This window comes from Mirounga leonina, unplaced genomic scaffold (genome assembly GCF_011800145.1).
Source record: "Mirounga leonina isolate KUSES-001 unplaced genomic scaffold, KU_Mleo_1.0 Mir_200, whole genome shotgun sequence".
Taxonomy (NCBI): Eukaryota; Metazoa; Chordata; class Mammalia; order Carnivora; family Phocidae; genus Mirounga; species Mirounga leonina.
Window position 1 is genome coordinate 14,410,619 of NW_023270503.1, and position 19,940 is coordinate 14,430,558.

Consider the following 19,940-nt stretch of genomic DNA (forward strand, 5'->3'; position numbering starts at 1 on the left):
GGTCATAAAGGTGAAGTCTAATCTGATAGGACTGGTGGCTTTGTAAGAAGAAAGATCTCTCTCCATGCACATTCACCAAGGAAAGGCCTTGTGAGTACTCAGTAAGTAGGCGGCTGTCTACAAGATTCACTGGAACCACACAATGCTGGCACACCGATCTTGGACTTCTAGCCTCTAATACTGTGAGAAAAATTTGTTGCTTAAATTTATGGTACTTTGTTACTGCAGCCCAAGCGGACCAAGATTTAAGTGTATAACTAGGAAAATAATTATCTTTTTAGCAATAACAACAACTTTGAAAGGTTATTTTAAAGATTTTATTTATTTGAGAGAAGGTGGGGGGGACAGGCAGAAGGAGAGGGAGAGGTAGACTCCCAGCTGAGCGGGGAACTGGAGATGGGACTCAATCGATCCTGGGACCCTGGGATCATGACCTGAGCCCAAGGCAGACGCTTAACAGACTAAGCCACCAGGTGCCCTGAAAGGCTATTTTACATAAAGTTTACCTAAGAAGAGTTGCAAACAAAAAGCAAAAACACTTGGCTTTGTCTATATTCCAGGTCCTACAGTTCTTTAAAGTACAATGTTATGACGCTTTATGAGATTCCTACAGTTCTGATGCCTAGTAACACTGATATTTTTTTTTAACTTTTTTTTTTAAAGATTTTATTTATTTATTTGAGAGAGAGAGAATGAGAGAGAGCAAGCACATGAGAGGGGGGGAGGGTCAGAGGGAGAAGCAGACTCCCCGTCGAGCAGGGAGCCCGACGCGGGACTCGATCCAGGGACTCCAGGATCATGACCTGAGCCGAAGGCAGTCGCCTAACCAACTGAGCCACCCAGGCGCCCTAGTAACACTGATATTTATCACTTATAACCCCCTCACTCTCTTGATTTTATGATCTGAGCAGAGAATATAAAATGGGTAATTTTTTAATAATGACTGAATTGATAATAAAAATATATGCCTCATAATTACAATCAGTCATCCTACACTAGTCATTTGAAGTTAGTCTTATATGATTGGATGACCATATGCCTGATTTGCCTGGGATGGTCCTGATTTATGTCCACTGTCCTGGTGTAATTGTTAGCAGTGTCTACTTTCATTCTCAAAAAAGTCCTGGCAAACTATGGTTATTCTATATATAATCAATTATGGAATAATTGTATTTTTAAAACTTTATAAATTTAATGGTCAGTCTGGGATAGGAAATACCAATTGTCACTAAAATCTGGAAAACATGGTTGTCACAGTATGTAATACTGAATTATTTAAATAATTTTCTTCCATTGGGAACCAGAGTAAATTTTGTGAATGAATTGAGAAGTACGAAGAAGAATCAGGTGCCAAAACATTTTTAGATGATTTTAAAACCACTCAAGAATCCAAATTTTTAATTTATTCAAACAGTGTTAAGATTATTCAAAGGAAAATGTCAATACATCTAGAATTCTAGAATGGATCACACCAGGTTTCAAAAATGTAGAAATAAATAATTGTGAGTTTATCAACTTGACTCTTCTGGAAGATGAATGTTCTAGACATTTTCTAGATAGGGTAACAGCTCCAAAGTCCTTCCCTTAACATAAAATAACATAAAAAAAAAAAAAAAGGCTTAGATTTTAGGATTGGGGTCACTAAAATCTGATTGGTCATCTAAAATTTGTATCCTACCATTAAAACTGAATATAATAATATGCTGACTCATGGTGCTGGCTTTTCTTTATAATAGTAAAAACAAGCCTTTTTCTTTTTTTGTAGTTTTATGGTTTTATTAACACAAATACGACATGCACATAAGCGGTCTATTCATTTTCTTGGCTGCGCAGAGTAGCATTGGCACTGGTAACTCAGATGGCCAGCTGGGTTGGTCTTTCCAGTGGCTTTGTGGTTCCTGGAGGAGACATTGTGAGCAATCTCTGCGCAGTAAGATTTGTTGCACATCAGGAGCACCTCAAGCTCCTGGACATTGTGGACTAGGAACTTCAGAAGCCACAGGGCAGCATGTGCTTTGTTTTCTTGTTGCTCCTGTAAATAGTTTTGGGCATCAAGATCTAGCCCTTGAATCTTCTGTGCACCCTATTGTCCATGACTCTGGGTTTCTGCCAGTTGTGCTTAATTTTGACATATGGGTCTGACAGGTGCTGGATGAACTTCTTGATTCTCTTTTTAATGGTATTGGGCTTCAATAGAGGTCTGAGGGCAGCCATGATGCCAAGTAAGAGATGGCTCAAAAACAAGTCATTCTTAAGAATTATCAAAACTACATTTAAAGAGGAGAACCCAATAGGAATGTGAAAAAAAACCAAACTCTTCTTCCTAGGATTTTCTAGGCAATTAACAAAGAAAAGAGGAAAAAACAGCCTGAATGGTAAATTCAGATTGGTCACACGAGATCAGCTTTCCACATTTGCAAAAATACAATACCTGTATCATCTCTGCTGACTGTTACTAAAAATGAAAACAGGGCAAAATATAATTGTAGAGCTGCTTTAGAAAAATTCAGAGAATCATACTCATTCCGTGTTTTTCACTTCACTTCATACGCTCTTGATTCATATGTGCCATAGTGTGTGTTTATATTTTAAAGTAAAGAGTCTACTGCTTGTATGTATCACATCTCACAGCATCAACATATATGTATACTTTAAGACTAGTCTTTGGACTCCTGTTCTTCCTCTGATTCTCGTGACCGTTTCCGGGAATTCAACGAACCTTCTGTTTGCAAAGAAGATGCAGTAGCAACAACAGCATCTCTAAATCCCTGAGGCTGGAAGATGAAAAAATATACAAGTATGGTTTAAGAACAACTAAAATAACGATTAGTTTTCCAAATATTTTTAAGTAATTGATAAAAGAGCTACTTTATTCTTGAGACAGAAGTTATTAACCACTGCGAATGAGGAGGTTAAACCTCCTGAAAAGGTGTCCAAGCCAAAGCTGTACTAGCGTATTTCATATCTAGAGTATTTTATATCTGTATTCATTTATTTACATATTGTTTATATATACACAACAGAAATACCAGTGCATTATAAAAATGCACTCTAAAAATCTTAACAAACTTTACGGTGACTCTATTGAAGAGTAAAAGGAAGTAACATGTACTAATTACTTAGATGCTTTACAAATTTATTTTCACAATACTCTAAATTTAGTTTTCCAATTAGGATACTTTAAATGCACCTAAGCAGTACAAAGACCAAGTCGATAATTCAGTTTCAGAATCTCTATTTCTGTTTTTGTCCTTAAAAAATGAAATGCCAAGAATATATTTGGCTCAACACTACTGATAAATATGCATATTTCAGCCAAAAAAGTGTTCTATGATTTTAAATTATAGGAAAATTAACATTTTAAAGCAGGATATATTTGGTGGCTATGATAGATCTATAATATCTACAGACTAAAATGAGTAATGTTAGTATTTTTTCTTGGAAAATCTTGAACAACTTTCACTTTAAAAAATTTTAATATCCTGACATTACATATGGCATGGAACACATTAGCCTACAAATAAAGTATTTCCTCTGTTCTTAAGAATAAATTTCAGTCCAATTGTCACCAGAATATTCTGTATATATACTACTATTTTGGGGATAATGTTCTAAGCATCAAAAGCTGTCCTCAAATATGCTTGCTGCCTACAGAAGTTAACAGAAGCAATTTGTAAATGCTCTCTTCAGATAATTACTGCCCACCAACACCAAAACCCCACTCTAATCAAATAATACTGACTGTGATTTGAAACAGTACTGTAGATTCCTTCTGGCTTGGTGATTTGTACAATGTTGCCAACCTGCTTAGAGAAAAATAAATATATACAAACACATGATCTTCATTAGTTCAGATGACTGACTTAATAATTTAAATTTATAGTTTTTCACTACAATTCTATTGTTTTGTTCCCTAAGGACACAGAAAGCAAAGAAATATCAAAAAGACTCCTTTAATCAATAGCTATTTGTATGTATAATAATTATTACATATAATGAGTTGTTTATATAAGTGGAATTTTATTTATTTTTAAAGATTTTATTTATTTGACAGAGAGAGACACAGCGAAGAGAGGGAACACAAGCAGGGGGAGTGGGAGAGGGAGAAGCAGGCTTCCTGCTGAGCAGGGAGCCCGATGCGGGGCTCGATCCCAGGACCCTGGGGTCAGGACCTGAGCCGAAGGCAGATGCTTAACGACTGAGCCACCCAGGCGCCCCTATATAAGTGGAATTTTAAAGCAACCTAAACATCCAATGAGTAATTCAAATAAATTTCTGCATGACAAAATACTACTGATGCTTAAGAAGATAATGTGGAAAAAATATTTAATGAGATAAAATATTTAAGTAAAAGTTATGCTCTATGAATCACATTTATGAGTATGTAAATGCACATATATAGAAAAAACTAGAAGACTACAATCAAAAAGTTGTTATTACAAGATAAAGATTGGTTTTTTTATGTTTTTCCAACTTTCTGCAGTAATTGTGTACTTTTTGTGTGGTATGATAGAAGTATTAAGACAATTTCTTGGGGGATGCCTGGGTGGCTCAGTCGGTTGAGCGGTTGCCTTTGGCCCAGGTCATGATCCCAGGGTCCTGGGATCGAGTCCCATATCGGGCTCCTTGCTCAGTAGGGAACCTGCTTCTCCCTCTCTCTCCCTCTGCTTGTGCTCTGTCAAATAAATAAAATCTTTAAAAAAAAAAAAAAAAAAAGACAATTTCTTGGGATATAAATGAGCAATACTCTTATCACACTAATACAAATAAGCAAGGAAGACACATTCTTTCAAAATGATTATATCCGGAAGAATCACTGTCATGACAGAACAAGATCTGTTTCAGTAGAATCTTATTATGTTCTCCACAAGGTAACGTAAAATTGAAAGCTGAAAAGTAGTTAGATATAAAATTCTAAGCTCTTACTAACTTTGCTCAAATACTGTAATAGCAAATATAAGCAAAAACTTTTATTAACTTATTTTAAAAACTTTTTTTAATTAAGTAATCTCTATGTCCAACATGGGGCTCGAACTCATGACCCCAAGATCAAGAGGCTTATGCTCTACAGACTGAGCCAGCCAGGTGGCCTACGCAAAAACTTTTTTTTTTTTAAGATTTTATTTATCTTATTTGAGAGAGAGAGGAAGAGAGAGCAAGGGGAGGAGCAGAGGGAGAGGATCTCAAGCAACCTCCACACTGAGCATGGAGCCAGACTTGGGGCACAATCCCACAACCCTGAGATCATGACCTGAGCTGAAACCAAGAGTTGGATGCTTAACTGACTGAGCCACCCAGGTGCCTCCTAAGCAAAAACTTTTATTTTTTATTTAAAAAATATTTTTTTAAAAAGATTTTATTTATTTATTTGACAGAGAGAGAGATAGCGAGAGCAGGAACACAAGGAGGGGGAGTGGGACAGGGAGAAGCAGGCTTCCCGCCAAGCAGGGAGCCTGATGTGGGACTCGATCCCAGGATCCTGGGATCATGACCTGAGCCAAAGGCAGACGCTTAACGACTGAGCCACCCAGGCACCCTAAGAAAAACTTCTAAAGTGCTTTCAAAATTACTTTAAAACTGATATAACTTATTCACAATAGTCAAGACAGAAGCAACCCAAGTGTCTGACAGATGGATAAACAAAATGTAATGGTTTTGGTTTTTGTTTTTTAAAGATTTTTGATTTTTGATTTGACAGAGAGTACAAGCAGGGGGAGCTGCAGTCAGAGGGAGAGGGAGAAGTAGGCTCCCCGCTCAGCAGGGAGCCCGATGCGGGGCTTGATCCCAGGACCCCGGGATCATGACCTGAGCTGAAGGCAGACGCTTAACTATCTGAGCCACCCAGGCACCCCAACAAAATGTAGTTTATACATATAACGGAATATTATTTAGTCTTAAAAAGGGAAGTTCTTGGGGCGCCTGGGTGGCTCAGTTGGTTAGGCATCTGCCTTCGGTTCAGGTCATGGTCCCGGGGTCCTGGGATCGAGCCCGCATCCAGCTCTCTGCTCAATGGGGAGCCTGCTTCTCCCTCTCCTGCCTGCTGCTCTGCCTACTTGTACTTGCACTCACTCTCTCTCTGCCAAATAAATAAATAAATAAAATCTTTAAAAAAAAAAAAAAAGGGAAGTTCTTGTCACATCTAACAGTGAACACTGAAAACTATGCTAAGTGAAAAAAGGCCAGGCACAACAGGACAAATATTGTATCGTTCCACTTATATGAGGTGCCTAGAGTAGTCAAAGTCAGAGACAGAAGGTAGAATGGTGGTTGCCATAGGCTGGGGGGAGGGAAGAATAGGAGTTAGTGTTTAATGGGAACAGTTTCAGTTGGGGAAGATGCAAAAGTTCTGGAGATGGATGGTGGCGATGACTGCACAATAATGTGAATGTACTTCATGTCATCAAACTACGCTTAAACGATTAAAGTGATACACTTTAGGATATGTACAATTTACCAAAATTTAATTTAAAAAAATTTTTAAGTAGGCTCTATACCCAACGTGGGGCTTGAACTCAGAACCCCAAGATCAAAAGTTGCATGATCTACTGACTGAGCCAGCCAGGCACCCCACAATTTGCCACTTTTAAAAAATTGATATATGTGATGAGCACTGGGTGTTATATGCAACTGATGGACTGTTGAACACTACACCTGAAACTAATGATGTACTTTATGATGGCTAATTGAATTTAAATTTTAAAAAATACCGTATCCCTCTCCCCCCAAAAAAGATTTGACATAACTGCACAAAATGCAGATTCTTTTTTTTTTTTTTAAAGATTTTATTTATTTATTTGACAGAGAGAGACACAGCGAGAGAGGGAACACAAGCAGGGGGAGTGGGAGAGGGAGAAGCAGGCTCCCCGCAGAGCAGGGAGCCCGATGCGGGACTCGATCCCAGGACCCTGGGATCATGACCTGAGCTGAAGGCAGTCGCTTAACCAACTGAGCCACCCAGGCGCTCCCAAAATGCAGATTCTAACTTAGAGAAAAATCATAAACTCTCAGAGTTAACAGGATCACTTATTTACATACAATGTAATGTTCATTTCTTTCTTTTTTACTGGCTGCTTGGAGTTTTATTTTCTTTTTTTAAAAAAGATTTTATTTATTTATATGAGAGAGACAGAGAGAGTGCACACAAGCAGGGGGAAGGCAGAGGGAGAGGGAGAGGGAGAAGCAGGCTCCCCGCGGAGCAGGGAGCCCAATGCAGGGCTCAATCCCAGGACCCCGGGCCCATGACCTGAGCCGAAGGCAGACGCTTAACGACTGAGCCACCCAGGCGCCTCTGGAGTTTATCTTCTACTTGGTTCAAGGCACATGGTTACAGGATGTCAGGAAGGCTTGAGTGTGGCTTGGAGAGTAAACAGTGGGGTTCTCTCAGCTTCCCTTTTGGTGTTTTGCTGTTTTGATATAGAAGAACCCAACTGCTTCTGCTTGCTGCAGCCTGTCTAGTCTACCAGGAGGGGAGGAGAAGAGCTCTGATGAGCCCACCACCTCCTGAATGAGCCTGGTGGCTGGTGGTGGCCACTCAGGATTGGGGCCCAGTGTTGACTTTGCCAGGCTGGCCACCTGGTTGCTTCCTCATGGCTTCCAGAGCCAAGTCACAGGTGATCATGCTGTTGGGGGCCTGAGGAGATTCTGAGCATTCTGGGGACTCCAACACTGTAGCCATGAATGGGAGAGCGGACCTCCTGAGAAAGAACCTTGCCCACCAGTGACCCGAGTCAGCCTTGGGGAGACCAGGGTGGTGAGGTATGGCTGCACTTGCACAGGAGCTGTTACCCAAAGTGGAACCCAGGACGCACTGGAAATAGCCAGAGGTAGCCACGAGCAAGCTGCTGGAGGAGATGGCTGCCATGCTGTCACTTATGGGCTGGTGGAAACCTTGGCAGTAACCCCTCGTGGGCCTCGGCAGGTGATCATGGGGGACCAGGATGCCAGGCCAAGGAGCCCATTTGCAGAGGAGGCCCCAGAAGGCTGCTCCACGACAGAGGCGGGAGTAGTGTCTGATTCGTTTTCAAAGACAATTCAAAAAGGACATCTTGGTTTATGATCTGTTACTCTTCAAAGTTTGAAATTGCCCCTCCATTCAGAAACAATTCAAAAGAGAAGCAATCAGGGGTGCCTGGGTGGTGCAGTTGGTTAAGCATCTGACTGCTGATTTCGGCTCAGGTCATGTTCTCATGGTCCTGGGATCAAGCCTCACTGAGCGCTGAGCCTGCTTGAGACTCTCTCCCTTTCCTTCTCCCTCTGCCCTTTCCTCCTGGCGCATGCACACTCTCTCTCTCAAATGAATAAATCAATCTTCAAAAGACAAAAGAGAAGCAATCAGAGATCACAGTCCATTAGCTTACTGGTTTAGGTTTGTACTTTTAGGACAAAAACAGCAGAATCCAAAATGTCATATATTCTGTAATTGCAATTGTAGGCAAAAATTTAATATGTAATATAAGAATAGTTGTGTTAGGGACAGAGATTATAAATTTTTATAATGCCTTAGGGTTGATAATTCTATCTTTAATACAAAATATACAAATATTGGGGCACTTGGCTGGCTCAGTTGGTAGAAGATGGGACTCTTGATCTCCAGGTTGTAAGCTGGAGTCCCACTTTGGGCCCAGAGATTAAAAAAAAATTTTTTTTAATAAATAAAAGTTAAAGAAATATACATATATATATATAAATAACAGAAAAATAGAGGCATGGTGTATTTTAACCTGCCTTATTAAAAAAAAAAACTCTTTTTGATTCAATAAAACAAATATTAGCTAACCTTCTGAAAAATTAGTATCTAAATTACCTCATATCACCATATGTCCAAAAAGATACCCAATACATCTGAATTTTCTGAGAAAATTATTAAAAAGTAAATAAGCTTTTGGGGCACCCAAGTGCCTCAGTCGTTTGGCATCTGCCTTCGGCTTGGGTCATGATCCCAGGGTCCTGAGATCAAGCCCCGCATCGGGCTCCCTGCTTCTCCCTCTCCCTCCGCCTGCTGCTCCCCCTGCTTGTGCTCTCTGTCAAATAAATAAATAAAATCTTAAAAAAAAAAAGTAAGCTTTTAGAAGCTTTTACATGTTTATTAAAAATCCTTGGGGCGCCTGGGTGGCTCAGTCATTAAGCGTCTGCCTTCGGCTTGGGTCATCATCCCAGGGTCCTGGGATCGAGCCCCACGTCGGGCTCCCTGCTCCACGGGGAGCCTGCTTCTCCCTCTCCCACTCCCCCTGCTTGTGTTCCCTCTCTCGCTGTGTCTCTCTCTGTCAAATAAATAAATAAAATCTTTAAAAATAATAATAATAAAAAAAATAAAAATCCTAAAGTGGGCATTAAATATTCAGAATGAAAATTTTCCTCAAATTCCTAAGTAAAAATAAAAGAATTTTATATCTCATATCTGCATCTCAAGAGATCTTTTTAAATAACAAACTAAACCAAAGAATCACTTGGCTCATGTCCCCAGCCGAGATGAAGCTTAACATATGGCTGAACTACACAGTTTGGGTCAGGAAGAAATAAGACAGAAGCACAATTTGTGCTCTAAAGCTGAGCACACATATGAAACACTGTGTGGGGGTGTTGATATATTACTCCATTCTACCACCAGATCTTCTTGGCAAAGAGTGATATAATTCTGAACAATCTCAGCCTCATATTATCATGAATATGCAAACTAGAGGAAAACCCGCACAATATACAGGACAGAGACAAAAGTACTTATTTGAATTACTGTTGGAATGTCATTTCATTGTTAGTCAAAGGGTAAAGTCAGGCGTTTCTGGTGAAAGATGGGGACTAGAGTATAAGATGGGACACTTAGGTTCAATTCTCAATATAGATTTGGCTAGTCAAGGTTTTTAGTTTTCTGCTCAAACTGGAAGTGTTCATTTTTATAATTATTTTTCCCCACTGTGAATTTGTTTTTGTCCTTTCAAGATAAACTAAATTTTAAAACACAAGATTTCATGGAACTTTAATGACTTAAAAGATAACTGGTTTCTTTTCTTTTTTTAAGATAACTGGTTTCAGGGGCGCCTGGTGGCTCAGTCGTTAAGCGTCTGCCTTCGGCTCAGGTCATAATCCCAGGGTGCTGGGATCGAGCCCCACATCGGGCTCCCTGCTCCATGGGAAGCCTGCTTCTCCCTCTCCCACTCCCCTTGCTTGTGTTCCCTCTCTTGCTGTCTCTCTCTGTCAAATTAATAAATAAAATCTTTAAAAAAAAAAAGATAACTGGTTTCAAACAATAAAGAACTATTTTAATTCTCTTAAATGAAGTCAATTTATTTTGATATAATAAAGTATGCATATTACTTATCATATATCCCCAGCCTGGGGGAAAAAAAAAGTCTGGAAAAAAAGGATTTTATCTAAAAAGGAGGATAAGAGCTATACTTTCAGATCTGCTGGCAATCAACACAATACTATAATTACATTGTAGAAACAGCAATTATAGGAAAAGAAACAGACTCTATTATAGAGTCAGCTATAAAATTTGGATACCACTATTTATTTCATAGAGTTATTTAGAAAATAAAATGAAATACTAATACACACACACACACACAATGCTTAGCACAATAAAGGACAGTTAATAAAAATTCAATAAATGGTAGCTATGAATTACTCTTAATCTTTCTGGGCAGCCTTGGACTTCTCACTTCTATGCAGGTGTAGATCCTTCAAAGAGTTATTAAAGGGAATATATGAAATATTGTATATAAACTGCCCAGTTAAATACCTATCAAAAGCAAGCAGTCCTAAAATGATAGTATGGGATATAAAAAAACTTATGGTACAGAGTTCCCCTAAATCTATCTAATTCAGGGCACCCAGGTGGCTCAGTTGGTTAAGTGTCTGCCTTTAGACCCTGATCCCAGGGTCCTGGGATGGAGCCCTGAATTGGGCTCCCCATTTGCAGGAAGCCTGCCTCTCCCTCTCCTCCCCATTCGTGCTCTCTCTTGCTCTCTCTCAAGAAAAAAATAAATAAAATCTTTTTTTTTAAGTCATTCTTTTTTTTTTTTTAAGATTTTATTTATTTATTTGACAGAGAGAGAAACAGCGAGAGAGGGAACACAAGCAGGGGGAGTGGGAGAAGCAGGCTTCCCACTGAGCAGGGAGCCCAATGTGTGGCTCGATCCCAGGACCCCGAGATCATGACCTGAGCCGAAGGCAGACGCTTAACAAATGAGCCACCCAGGTGCCCCTAAATAAATAAAATCTTAAAAAAAAATCTATCTACTGCAATGTCAGTGTTCAACACCATTCTCCAATTTCTTGGAAAGGATGAATAAGAAGCTGAAAGTCATAAAATGATTAACTCTAAAAAATAAGCATTATTTTCTGATCTCACGGGTACCTAACCAATGCTAACTTCTAGAATTTGACAAAGAAGGCAAACATCTTTTTTTTTTTTTTTTAAGATTTTATTTATTTATTTGACAGAGAAAGAGAGAGCACAAGTAGGCAGAGTGGCAGGCAGAGGGAGAGGGAGAAGCGGGCTCTCTGCTGAGCAGGGAGCTGGACGTGGGGCTCGATCCCAGGACCCCAGGATCATGACCTGAGCCGAAGGCAGCCGCTTAACCAACTGAGCCACCCAGGGGCCCCGCAAACATCTCCTTCTGATGAATGCATTAAAAGATGAAATATCTTGGGGTGCCTGAGTGGCTCAGTTGTTAAGCGTCTGCCTTTGGCTCAGGTCATGGTCCCGGGGTCCTGGGATCGAGCCCCGCATCAGGCTCCCTGATCAGCAGGAAGCCTTCTTCTCCCTCTCCCACTCCCCATGCTTGTGTTCCCTCTCTTGCTGTGTCTCTCTCTGCCAAATAAATAAAATCTTAAAAAAAAAAAAAGATGAAATATCTTGCTTTGTTCATATTATTTTTCTTATTTTTTTAGATGTATTCTATTAGTGAATATTTAATAGTAGAATAAGAGTGGACGACTACTACTATATACTAGTTCAAGGAGAATCCCTAAAAGCATTTGAACACTTTACAGAAAACCTAAATCCGGGAAAGTATGAGCAATATGTTCAAAAGATTCTCATATGGATAACTGTTGTCAAATCTTTACAATGGGGTGTATTGCTGAGGAAAGAATTCCTTTTGTGATCCAGAATACAATGACTTATTTAGAGAACTGGGGGATGGAAGTCAATGGTAAAGCACTATGTGTTATGAAAGGAAAAAGTTACCTGAGCTCTTTGGAAATGCTATTTTTTTTTAAAGATTTATTTATTTGAGAGAGAGAGAGAGTGCATAAGCAGGCAGAGTGGTAGACAGAGGGAGAGGGAGAAGCAGGCTCCCTGCCAAGCAAAGAGCCCGATGCGGGGCTCAATCCCAGGACCCCAGGACCATGACCCTAGCTGAAGGCAGACACTCAACTGACTGAGACACCCAGGCGTCCCAAGGAAATGCTATTTTTAAAAGAGATACAAACAACATGAATTAGTTTAAAAAGATGTATGTAAGTGTAATAAATTCTGCTATGAGCTCAGAATAAGTAAAACCCAATTTGGTCAGGCATGATTTTTTTCAGTTTGGAGAAGAACAAATAAAATGTAGGTAAAGAACTAAGATAATATCACTGACCAGACCTGATATATATTTAAGCAACGCTTTATTCCATCTTTGCCCACACACTTTCTCAATTTCCCCCTTTCATTAAAGCATTTCCAAACCAAGTTCTTTCAGTTATACAAATTAATCTCAAAGCAGAGGGGCTGGCATAAATCTGACATTTCTAGGAGTGTAGAATAAAAGAGTCCACAGCTTTCATTTACCTATTTTAAAAAGAATGAAAGCTGGTTTGTTCACTTGCTCAGCAGCTTTAAAAACAAATACAAAGGTTTCATGCTGTCATAGTTTTATTTTAAAGAACAATACTTGTGAAAGGCAGGTAACTGGATAACAAAAGGAGGATAGCAAAATGCAAAAGAAAACAAAAATAGACATAATTTCATACAAGAAATATATTAAGCAACTAAGAAAAGCCATCCTATTTTCCACATAAATTAGTCCTGAAGCTAACCTCAAGAAGTTTTCCTTTTGTCCTGATTTCATTCTTCTTTCAATCCCTTCTAGGAACACAGAGTACCCACCTCCTTCTTCAAGGCTAATGAATGGTACTTGATTTCAAAGAGCTTTAGAAGGTAGCATTCCTTGGCCCCCTACTCATTTCAGGTGCACCCCATCATTTATATATTCCAAAGAACTTCCTATGTTAGCTAAATGTGCAGTTTAACAACATGTTTCTATGTTTTCTCTTGGTGATGGAGGACAAGGCAACAAAAGCTTTCATTCATGAGGCACTGTAGATTTCATCCACTGGAGTAGATCTAAGAAAATATAACTGTTCAGTGTAATTTACCCAATATGCAGAATTACTAACTTGTTTCTATACTGACCTTTGCTTTTGGTCCCAATGAAAGATTAGCCGTATTGTAGCAGCATGTCCCCAACTCTCCCCTGGTGGGAACAAGAACAGAACAACTGTATACTGCCTTACTGACAAGGCTTTAAGTCTCTCAGAATGCCTCTGACCAAAACAGTTTTACTTTACCTAATACGAGAATATCCTTATACTTTTTTTTCCCCCCACGTTCTCTGTGTAGTTTTATATATTCCAGTGTAAGAAAAATACCTGGCATGTTACTTGGACCAACTAAGAGGTCCATACCTGATGTCTATACGTAGGAGCCCAACCAAGAGATGCTGGAGCAGGAGTGGGATTGGTATTTACAGGGTGACTGTATATTGGGGAAAATGCAGGATGTAGGAAAGGCCACCTGGATTTGATCACCATACATTACATCATTAGTTTTTGATGTAGTGTTCCATGACTCATTGTTTGCGGATAACACCCAGTGCTCCATGCAGTACGTGCCCTCTTTAATACCCATCACCAGGCTAACCCATCCTCCCACTCCCCTCCCCTCTAGAACTCTCAGTTTGTTTCTCAGAGTCCATAGTCTCTCATGGTTCGTCTCCCCCTCCGATTTCGCCCCTTCATTTTTCCCTTCCTGCTATCTTCTTCTTTTTCTTTTTTAACATATAATGTATTATTTGTTTCAGAGGTACGGGTCTGTGATTCATCAGTCTTACACAATTCATAGTGCTCACCATAGCACATAACCTCCCAGAATATACTTATACTTTCAAAACCCCTTGTACATATGGGTAACATCCTGAGATTGTTAACAGATTTTTACCTATCTGTGGAAATATTGAGGATCATTATCCTTGATTTGCTTTCAGAAAACTTTATAGTTTGAGCCAACATTTTATCAATCTTCCATATCGTCAGACCTACTAACATATTTCTGGCTACCAGAAGAAAAGCAAAAACTCTGACAGAATATTCTTAAAGAATTTAGTAAAAGAAAAATCTCAAAGCATTGTGTCCTAACAAAACCATGACTGAGGTTAGAAAGAGTTATAAGTCTATTCATTGTAGTGTGATCTGTATTTAAACAGATTCACCCTTCCTCCTGCCTAAGACTTTCTGAGGGCAAGAGTCATCTTAATATTTATATGCTTGGTGCCTGAGACAATAGTTGCCACATAGTAGATGCTCAATAAATGGTTGTCAAATAACTGAAAGGATGAGTGGGTATCTAAAGGCACTGTGCTCCATACTAAGACTTATCAGTGAATAATCACATACAATCTCTGCTTTCATGGTGCTCACAGTACTCAACAAGCATCACATGAAAGAGGTAGAAAAAATGTGTTAAGTTAAAAATACTTATCTGGGGGCGCCTGTCTGGCTTGGTCAGAAGAGCATGTAATTCTTAATCTTGGGGTCGTGAATTCAAGCCCCATGTTGGTTGTTAAGATTACTTAAATAAATAAATAAACTTAAAAAAAAAAAAACTTATCTAATTAACTACCCACCCAACGCAGGAACCAGCAAGGCCCGATTTCTATCAATCTTCGTTGTCATCTGATTAGTTAAAAGTACCTAAAAAAAAAAAAAAAAGTGAGAAAATTAGGTGAATCTCTCCCCAAAATTATCAAGGAAACAATTCTGTGATTTTAGTGTTCTGAATACAATTTAAAGAAAAATTTATTTAGGTAATGAAAACTTTTCTGATAAACTTAATTTGCCCATAAGTTATCTGAAAACATGATTCTATTGAAGATAAACATTTTTTTCTATTTTTTTTTTTTTAAGATTTTATTTATTTATTTGAGAGAGAGAATGAGAGAGAGAGAGCAGGAGAGGGGGGAGGGTCAGAGGGAGAAGCAGACTCCCCGCCGAGCAGGGAGCCCGATGCGGGACTCGATCCTGGGACTCCAGGATCATGACCTGAGCTGAAGGCAGTCGCTTAACCAACTGAGCCACCCAGACGCCCGAACATAAACATTTTTAACAGACAAGAAAAATTGTGAAAATGAAAGAATAAAAATGTAACAGATAATAAATACATAAAGGTGTAAAGAGACCATGTATAAAAACTTCATAACTGGGAGCACTGGAAAAACCTCACTTTTATAATTTAAATTTTGGATAAGCCAACAGAAACCACCAGACCAGAGGCACCTTGGTGGCTCAGTCGGTTAAGCGTCTGCCTTCGGCTCAGGTCATGATCCCAGGGTCTTGGGATCAAGCCCTGTGCTGGGCTCCCTGCTCAGCCGGGAGTCTGCTTCTCCCTTTTTCTCTGCCTGCGTTCTGTCAAATAAATAAATAAAATCTTAAAAAAAAAAAAAAAAAAAAAGAAACCACCAGACCAACAGCAGGAATATCAATAGTGGTGATAAATATTTATTGAGTACTTAATACATGCCAGAAACTATGCTAAGTGCTTTATGTGCATTATCTTATCTAGCCTTCACAATAACTCCATGAATGAGGTATTATTATTAATATTTTTTGATATTATTATTCCAGTTTAACACATGAGAAATCAGAAGCTTAGAAAGATTGAGTCTGGTGTTTTTGTTTTTGCTACCACTGTTGCCTCTCTAGAATATATTTAATCAAAAGAGTGTGGGGGCGCCTGGGTGGCTCAGTTGGTTAAGCGACTGCCTTCAGCTCAGGTCATAACCCTGGAGTCCCGGGATTGAGTCCCGCATCGGGCTCCCTGCTCAGCAGGGAGTCTGCTTCTCCTTCTGATCCTCCCCCTCAAAATGAAGGACAGTAATTTTAAAGTAGAGAAAAAGAGTGTTTAAGGCTGACTGAATACCGGGTGCCTGGGTGGCTCAGTCAGTTAAGCGACTGCCTTCGGCTCAGGTCATGATCCCAGGGTCCTGGGATCGAGTCCCACATCAGGCTCCCTGCTCTGTGGGGAGCCTGCTTCTCCCTCTCCCTGCCACTCCCCCTGCTTGTGCTCTCTATCTCTCTGACAAATAAATAAATAAAATCTTAAAAAAAAAAAAAAAAAAGGCTGACTGAATACAGTAAAAGATTATTTGACACCTCCCAGCCCCAAATTCTCCAGAAAGAGTTATTTTAAATATTCTTCCAATACAGATCTTCCCTCCAGAAATATGACAGATACTACTGCAAGCTAACAGTGATAAAGAACTTCTATGAAAAGCAGTGAGAAAAGGTACCTACTCTGAAAAAGGCATCAGTTCCATAGGGAAACTGAGAAAGAAAAGGCTGTTTGGCTATTCCCACTGCACTGATAACATCCTAAAATTTTTGTTTTTGTCTACAAAGGAGAAATCTGTGCTCCATCTGGATTTCAATTAGGCACAAACTGGATGACATGACTTTCTTCTAGTTTCTCTTCCCTTAAGTGCCACAGTGTTTTCCCCATGTATTACCTCACATCAGGCATCTTAGAAAAAGCTAAGCAGGAATTTAAATTGGTAATTAACTGAAATATATGACTAACTGGCATCCCCAACACGCAGAATAATACCCTTTACAGACTACCAAATGTTTAAGCTCTAGCAACTGGGATATTTATACCAACACTTTTTGGTTAGAGGCACACCATCCAATTCTAAACCATTAGGCACACACACAGCTTTTTAAAATTAAATGTAGACATTCAGTTCCTCAATAGCACTAACCATTTTTCAAGTGCTCAATAGCCATGCAATTGCTGTATTAGACTGAGCATTTTCATCTTCCCAGAAAGTCCTATCAGACAGCACTGGTTTGGAGCATAGGTATCCCCTGCTTTTGAAAAGTTCCTGTTATGCCACTTCACTTGTATGAAAGACCTATGTTAGTACCTGTTTTTGCTAACCATAAGAAACCCAAAGAGGATTTTCACTTTTACGGGGGGGAAAAAAAAGTGAAAAGCAAATACAGTTTTCAGCATTTGTTTTGCAGAGAACCGCCATAGAGGCAGAGTGCACCCAGGCAGGGAGAGCAGCATCACCACGCTCCTTCCCCTGGGAATGATACTCAGCATCTTAGCATCAAGCTGCCATAGCTTTGAACTGTGTCTGTGGGCATCTGTGCTCTATCTTGATTTGCTTTGTGCATTCATTAGCAACATCTGTCCTAAGATATCAGAAAAGATATATAAATGTAAATAGATGTACTGGCTTACTAACTGTTAAACATCCTAAAATCAGAATTTGCACTTTTAGCAATTACTTATAAAAGAATTACATGCCCTCTGCAAAAACATTGGGTTTACCATATGAAAGAATGAATCTTTAAAATAGTGAAGTAAATAATTGCAGGAAACAAACTGAGGGTTGCTGGAGTGGGGGGTGGGGTGGGAGGGATGGGGTGACTGGGTGATAGACACTGGGGAGGGTATGTGCTCTGGTAAGCGCTGTGAATTGTGCAAGACTGTTGAATCTTAGATCTGTACCTCTGAAACAAATAATGCAATATATGTTAAGGAAAAAAAAAAGAAGAAGATAGCGGGAGGGGAAGAATGAAGCGGGGGAAATCGGAGGGGTAGACGAACCATGAGAGACGATGGACTCTGAAAAACAAACTGAGGGTTCAAGAGGGGAGGTGGGTGGGAGGATGGATTAGCCTGTTGGTGGGTATTGAGGAGGGCACATTCTGCATGGAGCACTGGGTGTTATGCACAAACAATGAATAATGGAACACTTCATCTAAAACTAATGATGTAATGTATGGGGATTAATATAAGAATAAAAAAAAATCACTTCTAAATTATGAACTTCATTGCTTTAAAAATACTTCCGTTACCCAAATGTCCTTCAATTGATGAATAAACAAAATGTGATATATTGAGAAAATGCAAAGTTAATCAGTCATAAAAAGGATACCGATATATGCTACAACATGGATGAATCTTGAAAACATTATGCTAAGTGAAAGAAGCCAGACATAAAAGACCATATATTGAATGATTCTATTTATATAAACCATCCAGAAAAGATGAACCTATACAGACAGAAAGCAGACTAATGGTTCTTAGGGGATGATGAGAGGGTGCAATGGAGAGTGATGGCTAATGGGCACGGGATTTCATTTTGGGGTGATGGGAATGTTCTAATATTAGATAGTGATTGTTTCACAACTCTGCAAATATACTACAAACCACTGAACTGTACACATTAAAAGGGTGAATTTTATGATCTGTTAATTAAATCTCAATAAAGCTGTTAAAAAACAGTTCTGCTAATAATCAAATTAATGAATCTCTAAAAGGATTCTATCATAGTTTGGCAAAGACTTAAGACTCAAAGTTGGTAAAGATGTGGAAAAACAAGAATTCCCATTCATTTCTATAGAGAACATACTTTGGAACATGGTTTCTGAGAGTGATTTGATAATATATAACATAATATTTAAAAACAGAGATATCCGCCCCCAAAAAATAAGTAAATAAAAAAAGAGATATCCCTTTGACTTAATACTTTCAGAAATAACTGGATAAATGGACAAAAAGGCATATATAAAGTTGCTGACTGCAGTTTTTTATTTTTATTTTTATATATTTATTTATTTTAAAGATTTTACTTCTTCGTCAGGAGGGCGGGGGAGAGAGAGGACACAAGCAGGGGAAGGGGCAGGCTGAGGGAGAAGCAGGCTCCCCGCTGAGCAAGGAGCCCAATGCAGGACTCGATCCTACAACCCTGAGGTCATGACCCACGCCGAAGGCAGACGCTTAACCAACTGAACCACCCAGGCGTCCCGACTGCAGTTTTTTAAATGGTGAAAAACTGAAGCCAACTTTAAAGACAATAGGGGGGTGATTAAAAAACTATGCCATGAGGGGCGCCTGGGTGGCTCAGTTGGTTAAGCGACTGCCTTCAGCTCAGGTCATGATCCTGGAGTCCCAGGATCAAGTCCCGCGTTGGGCTCCCTGCTCGATGGGGAGTCTGCTTCTCCCTCTGACCCTCTCCCCTCTCATGCTCTATCTCATTCTCTCTTTCAAATAAATAAATAAAATCTTTAAAAAATAAAAAAATAAGAAACTATGCTATGAAAAAGTGCTCAACATCACTTGGCATCAGGGAAATACAAATCAAAACCACAATGAGATACCACATCACACCAGTCAGAATGGCTAAAATTAACAAGTCAGGAAACGACAGATGTTGGCAAGGATGCGGAGAAAGGGGAACCCTCCTACACTGTGGGTGGGAATGCAAGCTGGTGCAGCCACTCTGGAAAACAATATGGAGGTTCCTCAAAAATTGAAAATAGGGCTACCATATAACCCAGCAATTGCACTACTGGGTATTTACCCCAAAGATAAAAATGTAGTGATCCAAAGGGGCACATGCACCCCAATGTTTATAGCAGCAATGTCCACAACAGCCAAACTATGGAAAGAGCCCAGATGTCCATCAACAGATGAATGGATAAAGATGATGTGGTATATATATGCAATGGAGTATTATGCAGCCATCAAAAAATGAAATCTGCCATTTGCAATGATGTGGATGGAGCTAGAAGGTATTATGCTAAGCAAAATAAGTCAATCAGAGAAAGACAATTATATGATCTCAATGATGTAACTTGAGAAACAAGGCAGAGGATCATAGGGG

At 39.4% G+C, this 19,940-nt stretch overlaps 1 protein-coding gene across 1 annotated transcript in view; it reads right to left on the minus strand.

Moving 5' to 3' along the window:
- Positions 1-1,358: 1,358 nt before the first annotated feature.
- RAD51C (RAD51 paralog C) overlaps positions 1,359-19,940 on the minus strand; it is a 48,258-nt gene continuing 29,676 nt past the window's right edge. The window contains exons 6-9 of the mRNA XM_035026730.1: positions 14,892-14,958; positions 13,403-13,463; positions 3,743-3,803; positions 1,359-2,774 (exon numbers count right to left, since the gene is read on the minus strand). Of these exons, the coding sequence (XP_034882621.1) occupies positions 2,658-2,774; positions 3,743-3,803; positions 13,403-13,463; positions 14,892-14,958 (306 nt within the window). The 3' untranslated portion in view covers positions 1,359-2,657. The remainder of the gene's footprint in view (positions 2,775-3,742; positions 3,804-13,402; positions 13,464-14,891; positions 14,959-19,940) is intronic.